The 12,654-nt window shown below is 46.4% G+C and overlaps 1 protein-coding gene across 1 annotated transcript in view; it reads left to right on the forward strand.

The window, feature by feature from the left end:
• Window positions 1–12,654, forward strand: part of Abhd2 (abhydrolase domain containing 2, acylglycerol lipase) — a 103,242-nt gene that overhangs the window by 23,448 nt on the left and 67,140 nt on the right. Inside the window, exon 3 of the mRNA XM_003475250.5 lies at window positions 1,176–1,375. Coding sequence (XP_003475298.1) covers window positions 1,182–1,375 — 194 coding nt within the window. The 5' untranslated portion in view covers window positions 1,176–1,181. The remainder of the gene's footprint in view (window positions 1–1,175; window positions 1,376–12,654) is intronic.

Here is a 12,654-nt window from a genome sequence, read left to right on the forward strand (position 1 = left end):
ACCGGAGTTCTCATAACAACTCATTTTCACAAAGGCTACTTGGGATCATTCCAGGGGAAGCAGTTGCCATAGATACCTGGCCTGTAGGAGTTACCATTTTCTTCTTTTTTTATCTTCCTCCTCCTTCTCTTCCCCTTTCTCTTCTTGTTCCTCTCCTCTTTCATCCTCTTTCATTCCTCCCTTTCCCTATCCTCCTCCTTTATTAGCTTGTGTTTTCCCTGATTATTAAGGTAGCACCTTGATGCTCTGTTACTCAGCTGAGCAGCAAGAAAAGGCTGAAGTTTTGTTACTGTTAATTTGTTTAGTTCAGGTGTGTGTGTGTGTGTGTGTGTGTGTGTGTGTGTGTGTGTGTAAAGCTACTTTAAAGCATGAGTATTAGCAGTGCTGGGGAATGTCATATGCATATATAGTTTCTGTGCTGTAATTTTGATTTTGGGGCTAGTAGTCGAATTTGATCTACCTTTAGCTTAATTTTGTACCAGTGGCTACAGCTAGACTCCTGCAGGAAAAAAAAAAAAATTGCCACACTCATTGCCACACTACCTGAAACCTGCAGAGCCATGGCCACTGAGACTTTGGGCTGAGTCAGAACTAGACTCCAGCACCAGGGCCTCCAAAGAGCAGCTGGCTGGGTCAGGCTGCGACTGCTTCTGCTCAGCCTGCTCAGAAAACAGAGAGGTGGGCAAGCAGGCAGGACAGCGCAGCTGGCACCAGCAGCCCATCCTGCTTTCCTCCCAGCACTGTAAACATAGCACTTCATGCACACCTGCTGCTCCAGGTGTGCATTAAGTATGCAGACCACTGTGAGGTGGCCTCTTCACAGAAATCAGCATACTGCCTGCAGTCCTACGCCTGCCTTTCTTACTAGTCTTATTTTTCCTGCTCTCAAAAAGACCTGATTGTCAGCATTTTCTGCAGCGCTATAAGCAGCAATCTGCTTATCTTCGAAACGCTCATGAAATTAGAGAAAGAAAACCATGCTGGTTCCCGTCTCTGAGCACCCAGGGCTCTGTGTCTGTAATTGGGTGACTGCCAGTGTGTCAGTGGCTGTAAGGTGCTGATGGTGTCTTCCTGGGTGTGCACTGTGGACACACACATGTCCTGCTCACAACAGGATGTGCCTCTGTTGTGTGGTGTGCTCTCCCTCTCCTCAGACCCATCTCTCTGCTCCCCAGATCAAGATGAATGCCATGATGGACACTCCTGAGCTTCCAGCCGTGTTTGATGGGGTGAAGCTGGCTGCAGTGGCTGCTGTGCTGTATGTGATTGTCCGGTGTTTGAACCTGAAGAGCCCCACAGCCCCACCTGACCTCTACTTTCAGGACTCAGGGCTGTCACGCTTCCTGCTCAAGTCCTGTCCTCTTCTGACCAAAGAGTGAGTAGACCATATGCCCTCCATATGCCAGCCTGCTGACCTGTCTGCCTCTGAGCGGTCTTCAGAGAAGACCCCTCTCTGGCTGCGGGGGAGCTCAGTGGTGGAGCGTGTACTTAACATGTGCTGTGTCCTGGATTTGGTTTCCAGTATCCCTTGTCCCCACAAATAGAACCTTTTAATATTGTGTCCTTAAAGCACTGATGAAAAACGGCCTTGTTGGTGTTAAAAAAAAAAAAAAACAGCCAGGTCTGATGGAAGCCTGGTGTTTAAATCCTGAAGGATATGAGAGAGAATCAAATCTTCATTTTCTGAAAGCATCTCGTCTTCCATAGTTTGGTGTTGTGATCCATGAGAAGGACCTTGCGAAGAGAGTAGTCATTTGTAGGCGAACATAGAAAACTTGACAATATTCTAGCCCTTTAGCTAATGCTCTGTTGCCAATTCTAGGAAAGAGGAACTATCCTTATCCAGAATAAGTGATCAACAAAAAGGCACAGACCTGTTAGTTGTATCTTCTCCTTGCTGTACTGGAAACTGCACAACCATTAGCTGAGAGCTGTCCCTTGAGGAGCATGGCTTCACCCCAATGGGCCAGCTGCTGCAAGGGCCATGTGTAAGTTTTGCTTCTGACAGAGGAAGCCATAGGGAATCTGTATTCTGGGTCACATACACTGTGTCATACAATGTAATGTAAAATCCCCTCTCCCCTTCTGCCCTGTGAGTGTCTTTTGACTACCTGCTTCGTTCACTCCCCATTAGTCTGAAGGCCCCCTCTTTGCCATTTGGGCTTCACTCTGTGCCTTTGCCAGCTCATTCCTCTCTCCTGCTGCACCTCGGAAGGGCAGCTGGCCATTCAGAGAGCTGTCTTTCTTTGTGTCCCCTCAATGTACGATTAGCAGGGTTTCTGGTACCTGGTGGGTAGTATCAGTAGAGCTTGTTCCTTTGCCCTCTTTTGGGCAAAGTGGGTGAATGATTCTCCCTTCCTAGCAGATAAATGGGCAACAGAAACATCTGAGTGTTTGGATTTTGCTTTGTCTAACTCACTGTCACAGGCCTTTAGACAGAGGTGAAGACTTTCCACTGTGAGCTTTGACATTTTTATGTTCTTATGTATTTTCCTCATCGTTGTTAAGAGTGATTTCACAGCACCATGTAAAGAAGGATCGTGCCTAATTCCAGTGGAGCATGGTGCGCCACGTAATGCCATCATATTGAGCCTGAAACTGACCCTGCTGAGGGACTTTACGTTGTGTGCCTCCACATCTTGGCACCAAAATAAACATGTACTATTTTTATTATGCAGTGTTCACAGTTAAAAGTCTGCTCTATTCCAGTCATGGTGACACATGCCTGTAATCCCAGTTATTCGGGAGACTGAGACAGGAGGATCTCAAATTTAAGCCCAACATGGGCAATTTAGCAAGACTCTGTTGCAAAATAAAAGTAAATTTAAAAGACTGGGGATGTAATTCAGTGATAGCGCGCTCTTGATTTAATCCCCAGAACTACCAAAAACAAACAAACAAACAAACAAAAAACAAAAAGAAAGAAAGAAACCTGCTCTGTAAAGGGTATGCATTGTAACTGGTTGAAAATTGTCCAGCATTTTTCTTACTTGTATTGTGGCTGTTTCTTTAATACTGTTTCTTTAATTTGGACTGCTTGGTGACCTTTTACCTACTTTCAGATTAAGTGGGATTCTCATTTTTAGAGAGCTTTTAAAAACCAAGCCATTTAGCCATGTGCAGTGTTGCATGTTTGTAATCCCAGCACTGAGGGAGGCTAAGTCAAGAGGATCACAAGTTTAAGCCCAGCCTGGACAATTTAGCAAGACCTTCCCAAAATAAATTTTTAAAATGGGCTAAGGATATAGCTTACTGTGAAGGCCTTGGGTTCAACACCCAATACCACACACACATACAACCACCAAGGTATTAAAAACCCTCAAGTTTATGCAGATGAGAATTAAATTTAGGGGCTGAGGATTTAGCTCAGCGGTATAAGCACCTGCTTTGCAAGCGGGCGGTCATGAGTTCGATCCCCAGTACCGATTAAAAAAAAAAAAAAAAAAGAGCCAGTGTTGCTTAGGAACTAGCCGTGGTTTCTGGTGGGCATGAAAAGACAAGTTCTCCACAACTATTTACTTCCCAGGTGTATCCCTTTGGTTTGTAGGACCAACCCTCATAGAGCATTTAGCAGTATTATGTAAGCAGCCAGCTCCCTCTGACTTGAAATGACAGATGACCAGAGGGCAAAGGGATTCTGCCTCTCTCATGTGTAACTAGCATCTATCTCACTTCTGATTCAGATTCTGATTAGGGACTAGCTGTTTCCTGTGTTCGTGTAGCACATTGGCAACATGTTTTCATGTTGCCGTCTCTCATCCGTATCACTGCATATAAAATGACGTTCTGCCATTTAATCCTCTTAAAAATGAAATCTCAGATTCATTTTTCTGTCATTTGAAGGATGAGGAGGCTGGGAGTGGCAGAGGAAACTGAATGCAAACTGGGGCCAGTTTCTCTTCTCATCCATGGAGAAGAGGATGGGGTGCTGTCCCTGGGTGGGTACAGGAGCTCAGGCTGGTGCCGGAAGAGGCCAGCCCAGAGGAGCAGCAGGAGCAGGGCTGGCCTGGGGGCGGCCTTTGATCTCCACATGACCTCTTTCTATTTCCATCACTCCAGTGGAAACCACTGTCCTTTGATGTTCTGTCTCTTGCCACATTTGCACAATGGCCTCTCAAGTGTTTGAAGCTGTTCTGGGTGCTGCTCTTGGAGCTTTGAAGCTGTTTTCCTAGAAGGAAGGCGGTCTGTGGCCTCACTAGCTTTCCTCCAGGCTGGAAGGTCAAGGTTCAGCTAAGTGATTTACAGCCAGCTGCCCCAAACTGCTTCTCTTGTTTCAGTGGCCCTGACTGCAAGCAGCCGGTTATTATAGTGTAGGTGCCGGGCAGAACATACCCTTGTCACCGCTCTGCAGCAGGAACTGGCTGGTGAACGGTGAAGATTAACAGCTTGCTGTGAGAGTAGGGATTCTTCTTTTTTGCCCATCTGAGCATGAAAGTCAGTTTTAAATCTGTTTTAAGATGATTGACCTAAAGATGCATCATAAATGTATCTTTTACTATCTGGAAGAAAACTTGGCTTTGGTGGGAGGATGTGCCTCTTGTTCATTTAGCAACAGATCAATATTTTCCTAACGATTTGTTTTTTGTTCTCAAGAAGTGTTTGCTTTTACTGGAATAAGCAGAACAAAGTTCAGTCATGAACTGGGAAAAATCTAGATGGTGATACAGATCTCCATAATAAATTTAATGGCATTTTTATTTTTATAAAGTAGAAAATAAAGCATGCAAAAGTGATTTATAATTGCACCCAAACATGTCATACCATTGCTATTTTGGTGATTATCTCTGTGGTTTTTGTTCTCTGTATATACAGTGTGTGCCCTCTACAGAATCAGTAGATAGTTTGCTTTCTATTTGTGTTGTTTTGTTTTGTTCTCATGATGTTAGGAATCAAACTTGGGGCACTGAGCACGCTAGGCAAGCACCCTACCATTGTGCTCTGTGCATCCCTAGCCCAGGGTGCTATGTACGTATTACTTGGTAACCAGTTTTAACACGTGGTAGGCCGTGAGCATTCACGCCTGCTGCAACCTCTCTTCTGACATTTGATTCTTAACAGCTTTTTAATTCTGTCATCTGTTCAAATCCCCTCGTGGCTTTGGTCACAGTGGTGTAGAGAAATTTGGAGTAGGATGCAAACCTAAGTCTTTTTCCTTCCAACTGGCCAGGGAACCCTGGACAAAGCACAGGCTCTGTGGCCCTCAGCTTCCTTCTCTATAAAATCAAACAGGATAAGCAATGCCCTTCAGTGCCAGCGCTGGCTGCTTCTGGCTCCCTTGCTTGGTTGGTAGCGTGATCAGATCTTCCTAGAGGTAGCACCCTGGGAGGGGGCCCTGCCTGCAGGCCAAGGGAAGAAGCTAAAGGGAAAGATTTTCTTGTGTATCTGTCTTCTCATAACCGTTCCCATCCTACATGCTCTGGGACAGGTTGGCACAGTCTCCACTGGGGTTTTTTACAGTCCTTTTCTGATCTATCCTGTATATACAGTAAAATGCACAAATTAACTATACAGCTCAGGACCTTTTACCTACGTGTATTCAGCTGTGGAATGTACCACTCCTGTGGCCTTTTGCAGGAGTGCCCCAGTCACTCCCCTGCCTGTGACCCACCCACCTGTCGGAATATCTCTTGAGTTGGCTTCCTGACACAGGCCGGCACCCAAGGCTTGCTGCAGTGTGAGACAAGCCTGCCTGCCTAGCTGATCACTTGTGACATTCTCATGGCGCCAGGAAGGTTGTTGTTCTCTGGCTTCTCCAAATCCCCTTCCCTCTCTAACAAAATACCTGTTGTCCTACAAGAAAAACCCAACCACAGCAGTCCTGAGAGGCTTTCCCTGCCTCATCCTTCAGCCGTGTGCCCACTGTGCCTTCTCTCTGCACGTCCCTCTGTGACCCCTTAGCACATTTCCTCTGGCTTTGTGACAATCCATGTCTGTGTCTTTTCCACATCGCTGGGGTACGTGTGCCCCAGATCAAGAACCACATACTTGGTGGGACAGAGCAGGATCCCTCGCAGTTCCCAAACCCAAGTACAGTATCGTCATTTCTCTTGTTTGCCATAAACAGGTGTAGGTGAGTGATGATCTCATTTTGGCTGGGCAGAAAAACTTCCCTGTCTCCAACTTGTTCAGTGGTGCCTGGGGAATCAGTGTGCTTTTAGCTCTCTCAGAGCTTTGTGTGTCTGAGGGTTCCACCCTGTCTCTGGAAGCAGGTGGATTTATTTACTTACCTATTCATTTGTTTTAAATTAAGCAGGGCAGCCTCCAGCACAGTGGCCTGCAGCCTCTGCCCTTCCCTGCAGGCCATGCTGAATTTTCTGTCACCAGATCTGTGTTGGAAAGTGATGATGGGCAGCAGGTGTCTGTCACTGGAACCTGCTATTAAAATTTCTCTCTGTGGGCAGCCAAGCAGCTGGTTTTTCCCTCATTAGCAGGCTCGTTGGTGTGGGTTGAAGTGTGGCCAAAGATGAAGGGGTTTAGCTGAGGCAGGATGGAGCCCTGCTCATTGACAAGCCTAAAACTGAGCTGAGGTGTCTTCTTGGGGTTCAGGAAACACCCCTGGGGTCCAAGGAGTGCTAGCAGTCTGATCAAAACCACAGCCAGAGGTTTGTGGTTCATTTCTCCCCAGAGAGCAAAACCTAATCGCTTCTTCTGCAACCAGCTGCCACTGCTTTTCTCGGAGCTGTTGCTGCTGCTCTCCATGGGTTGAGACACCTGAAACTTGACTGTGAGGACCACACCCCTGTTAACACCGAGCCAAGCTTACAGTTGGCTCTGCATGCCATGGTGCCCTCCTGAATTATTATCCTTGGAAACTGCTTTGCCTGGTCACAGAGAGCGGTGGAAAACCCAGAGCCCTTCTGCAGATGGTGACAGAGAGCTCTTCTGTGGTTTTCCGCCTTGCTCCCCTCACTCACGGGAGCACAGCCCCAAGCAGGAGTCTCACTGGACTGGTGCTCGCCTCCCATCTGTTGTCTTAGTGTGTGAACATTTGAGAATCTTCTTTTCTGAGACAGCCATTGAGAGGGATGTTTTTTTTTTTAAAGGTTCTTAACAAAAGAAAGAAACAAACCAAAAATGCCTATTCATTGTGGTAATGTTTAGGAGGCGTTTTTTATTGGTTCCTCACAGCTGTGCTCCATGCATACTCATTTTCTATCGGTAAATACCCATTTTTCTTTGATCTGCCTCCAATAAAAGCCCAGTTCTGTGTGTACACATGCTATATTTGTCATAAATATACAAGGTACACTATTTTTCTCTTAGAGTACAAAGGGAGTATTAAACAATTACAAATGCTCTAAAATAGCACTGATTTAGGTCTCTCTGATAGTGCTGTGTACAGAGTTCTTTTCCAGATGTGAAGAGCATTTTATAAACTCCCACTCTCCTGCCATTTTCCTCTCTGCCTCCATTTTGTTGTTGTTTGCTTGTTTGTTTTTGAGACAAGGTCTTGTTATGTAGTCCAGGCTGGCCCCAAATTCACAGCGATCCTCCTGCCTAAACCTCCCGAATGCTGGGATTATGGGCATGCGCCACCACGCCTGACTCTGCTTCCTATTAATAAGGCGGATTGTTTGCAGTGACATAGCCAAAGCTGAGGCTGGGGTAAAGGTGCTTGATATGAACAGTTGATGTTTTCTTAGTCTCAAGCACAATCTCAGGCAAATACAGTTTCTCTTACTCCCTCCCAGTCAAACTGCTAGCCCAAGCCCCCTCACAGGTAACACTGGGGAGCATGCGCAGTTTGTGTATAGCAAGTTAAAGCCAAAAAGAATTTCGTTATCTTGGGTTTAAAAATTCCTTTTGCTCACAGACATTCCAGAACAGATTTAGCTTCTTTCCTTCCCAGCTGAACACTAAAGCTTTATCCTTTTCACAGGATAAACTCCTAATTGCCAGGAGCCTTAATTCCATTGACCCGATTTTATACATTTGAAAAGCTACACAAATATTCCTTAGATACTTGTGGTAAACCATGAACTACTGACAAGCAGGTCCACAATGCTGATGCTCTTATTATGTAGCCCTCAGATTCAGGTTATCTGGAAACTTACATTACAAGAGAGTTCTTGAAAGAAGAAAGACAAACTCTTCTTTATTGGGCTAAATACTGATGAATAACTTCCTCAAATGAGGTCTTATTTTCTGGTGAGTTCATCTTGATATTGCTTATGCAATTTTAAGTAATTGGAATCACAGTTACACTGTCAAGTTTAAAGACTGAATTATTGACCCCAGGATGTAATCTTGTGTTACCAGACTGACCAAATGTTTTCCTAGGTCTGACAGGTTTCTCAGGATGACAGCCTTTGTCTGCTAATGCTGAGGAATTTCCAGACAAACAGGGTTACGTTGGTCACCTTAGTCCTCACCATTTTCTGCCTCCGTATGGTGAGGTGGTTTGTCCAGTTGGTGGATGCTATGCCCTGGGAGGTGATGTCTATTTTGCCTGTCACCAGGTGTAATTAAACTCTTGGATGTAGGTTTTCCTGGACTGTTTTCCCCACCCTAGCAGCTCACTTATTCAAGGCGCTAGCCACAACAGGAAGGAAGTGCCACCATCTCTGAGGCATCTTGTACGGAGCCAAGGAAACCAACCTGAATCTGCTGTAATGCTCATCCCTCTCTCTAGCCCAGATTCAGATTGTAGCTTCTTTCAGAAATTTTGAAGCCTAAAGTATCTAAAAGGGCTCAGAATCCAAAATAGTTAAGACTCACTTGGTTTAGTTCAGATAGAAAAAGACTCATCTCTCATATGCCACGTACACTAAAGGAATCCAATTCTTTATGTTGCTCATCCTGCCTGCCCTAATCGTCACATCTGAGTTTATTTTGGGGGCCTCCATTCTTCAAAAATGCAAAAGAAAAAAGTTGCAAATAAACATGTGCTACAAGGGTTGTCACATATCAAAGCAGTACATATAGAGGGCCACTGGGTCTCAACTCCTGCCGTGGGCCTTTTTGCTGAGTCACCCTGTGTTCCAGTCTTTCCCAGGTTAGGGGCCAGGGTCAGTCTTGGTCCCCCACACATCCCTAACTGCTACTCCCTAAAACCACTGTGCTTAGACCTAACTTACTTTACAGGCCTTGCCTGGCATCCGTGTCTGTGGTCCCTTCTCAGTATGTAGTTGCCTGAAAATTGTTCCAGCATTCAGTGTCACAAAATGGACATTGATTTTTAGAGTCTAGAAGTTCTAAATGTCGCTAGTTTTTATCAGCTTCTCATGTTTTTTTGATCCCACAAATGAGGGGTTACCGATTTTGATCTTAAGCTGCTTGCTGCAGTCTGCAGCATGTCTTTGCTAGAACAGCGGTGGGGGAGTGGCTGGCTGTGGAACTTGCTTGTCTTCAGGAGCATCAGGAATTCCTGTCCTGCGGGTGGAGTCTGTTGAAGGGACTGGCTCTGGGGCCTGAGTCCACTAGGGGTATAATAGTCACTTACTGTCCTGAGTTTATAAGGAGATCTACACCTCCACGAAACTCCAAGAAGCTGCTTCTCACACAGAAAGCTCTGATCCTTGTGTATGTGTGTGGCTGGACAGGGCATCACCACTGTCCATGTGACCAACTGTTACCAGACTGACCACTTCATCTGCCCAAGGTGACTGTGTGCACTGTCACAGTGAGCCAGGGCAGTGAGTCAGACGTTGTGACACCTGTGACTCACCTGCATCTCCACCCTGGGTAGTTTCTAGGCACAGAGTGGGGGCTCTGGGTTAATGTGGGTGTATGCCCTCAAGCCAGGCAACTTAACCTCGGAGATAGCCATTAGAAAGTGTCATATGGACCATTTGGGAAACCTCCCCAGGATGCTAGTGGCTAATCCAAAGCCACCCATGAAGGAGAGGTTATGCATTTTCCCATCTTTTTTTTGGACACTAATGCCATTGCCACAAGCAACCTGATTTTCCTGTGAAAGGTAGCACAAGTCCTCCTCCTGATGACCCTGTACCCGTGTGTTCAGCCCCATCACAGTTGTAAGCAGCAACTGGGTATTAGTATGAAATGAGATACCCTAGAAAAATGTATTATTATTATTATTATTATTACTTAAAAGTTGAAGCCTACCAAGCCATTACAGGCTTCCACTTAGGTGTGAGCTCAAGGCCAGTCATGCTCAGTAGAGGATTTGGGAAGAGAGTTGATGGGACTGAGAGAGACACCGAGGACTGACGGCCTAGTTGGTCCATGGGTGAGGGGGGAAGCACCAGCAAGTAGACAGATGCAGACTTTTTCTTCGTTGGCATTTGAATAAAGGAAGACTCTTTTCTGTGAATAACTACAGATAGATATTTTTAAAATCTGCCACTTAATATATTTAGTAATAATATTTAGGAATCTGCTTTCCGGTCTGTCCACTCTCGGCACCTGCATCACCGTCACCTGTAACAGACCCCATACCTTCCCCCTTATTCCCATCCTCTCTGCCCAGCAAGCCCTCTTGCTGAATCCCTCCGGGCTTTCTCGAGTCCCAGCTCCTCTTCACCCTGTAATTTTGCCCATCTGTTGTCTCTTCAGCTCTTCCCTAAGGACAGGAATGTAAACAGCTTTCCATGCATGTGTCTGCCCACAGAATACAGTGGGCATGGAAGCAGTCTCTTAGAACTGTGCGCTGCGCCTTTGCCCAGGATCCATCCATACTGGTGTATGTTGGGGTAGAACATGTGATCGGGCATCACAGTGAGTAATTCAGCCAGGGATAAAGGAATTTAGGGGAGGAGGTGGATGGTGCTGGGGTGTTTGGATGCCGAGGTCCTCAGTCGGCTTTGGGGAGCTAAGACTGTGGGAAAGGCAGAGGTCCGTGCGAGCACGAGCCAGTGCCCTGATCACGTGAGCAAGGGCTTCACTTCTGTGCCAGCATTCTTATCCTCATTTGCCCCTTTGTCCTGTGGACTGCTAACCAGCTGACAAGGTGACAGAGGCCACCTGTCTTGTCACATTTCTTCCTCGTTACTGCTTTGCCCTAACAGCCCTGCGTGCTCCTGTCACAGGTCCCTGACTCCATCTGGCTGGACTCTGACCTTCCCTCTTTTAGTTCCCAAAGATGAACTTAGTGCTACTTACGTGGCATTTGGACATGCCACCAGTCTGCCTGTTGTTCACGGTGCCCTTTGGGTTTGTTTGCTAATGAGCTTCTGGCCCTCCCTCTGGTCTGGTCTCCACAGTTGCTTTGTAGACAGCTCTTAGCTATGCTCTGGTCACAAGAGCTCTAATTGTACTTGAGAATCCCTAATCTGGAGGGGAAGAGAGGAGGTCAGATCACATGGAGTCTCACATTCTGAGAAAGAAGGAGTTTGGGTGTACTCCAAGTGATGGTGACAAAGAGGAGGATGGGACAAACTCCAGAGCCCTCCCAGGTGGAACCTGTGGTGTCAGTGGATGATGGAATGGCCTTGCGCACTGGGACAAACAGCCACCTCTCAGGCAGTGCCCAGGTTACAGGCAGCTCAGGAAGAATAGAGTCATTGACAGAAAGAGAGAAGTCACCTGGGGAAGCTGACTCTCTGGGGAGAGTCGTTTCCTTTGGGGCTTGTCTGTGGAAGTATAAATCTGACAGTCAAACTTATTTAAGAGCTCAAGGCCAGATACGAAGATTCCAGATCTTAGGCTGGGGAGTTTGGAAGGGGTTGATGGGGGTGAGAGACTCGTGGAGGAGGACTGGTGACCAAGGCAGGCCACGGTGAGGGTGGGAAGAGGAGCCAGCGTGGGAGCCCGGGGCAGGCAGCAGGAAAGCAAGAGCAGAGCTGGAAAGCTTGAGCATTGTGGAAGCCAGAGAAGGAAACGGTAAAGAGAAGGTGCAGACCACAGGTTAGGAAGAACGAGGTCTGACGAAGCCCAGGACCTTAGCCGTAAGAACTAGGGGTGTTTGTTTCCCGTGGTAAGCTGAGAAAAGAAACCAAAGCAGCTACTGAGCACACACAAGCTGAGAAAGGAAGGGGGACAAGCGAGAGTCAGTGGAGTGAGGTTGTCCCCCAAGATTGGGCAGGCGGATGCAGAGGAGCCAGTAGAGATGGAGAAATTAGCAAAGCTGGCGGATGGGGAACCGTTGGGCTGGGGCCTAGGGCCCAGGCTCTGCTCAGAGACACCAGCCCCACAGCTGGGCACAGATGCCAGCTCTGCTCTCTGCTGGCCAGCTGACCTCCCCCAGCTGAGTTTCTGTTTCCTTATTTGAGAAATAGATTAATTGCACTTATTTTGTAGATTCAATATAAGAAGAAAAAAATCAGCATATGAAGTGATTTGTAGGATCCCTGGGATATATATGAGTTTAGCAGTTATTACTTCTTATATATTAATATTGTTAATTAGATCAGTTATACAAATGACAAAGGACATAATAAACACAGTTTATACGAATATATTTGGGTGTCAGAATCTTAGTGTATAAGTGGATAAAGGAGATGCATACATAATTTCTATAGGAGAAAATACAGAACAAGTTCTAAGTACCAAATAATGTTTAGTCTAAATAACAATGAAACTTTAAAAACTAAAGTTTTTCATCCTCAGGGCAAAATCTGGAAGTATCATTAGTCTGGTTTTCCTCCCTCCCTTCCTTGCTTCCTTCCTTCCTGCTTGGTTGGTGTTTTTGAGACAGGGTCTTCCTGTGTAGTCCAGGCTGGCCTCGTGCTCACTGGGTAGCCCATTCTGGCC

Source organism: Cavia porcellus, unplaced genomic scaffold (assembly GCF_034190915.1).
Source record: "Cavia porcellus strain 051 isolate PalLab524CR breed Dunkin Hartley unplaced genomic scaffold, mCavPor4.1 scaffold_6, whole genome shotgun sequence".
In the NCBI taxonomy this organism is placed as follows: Eukaryota; Metazoa; Chordata; class Mammalia; order Rodentia; family Caviidae; genus Cavia; species Cavia porcellus.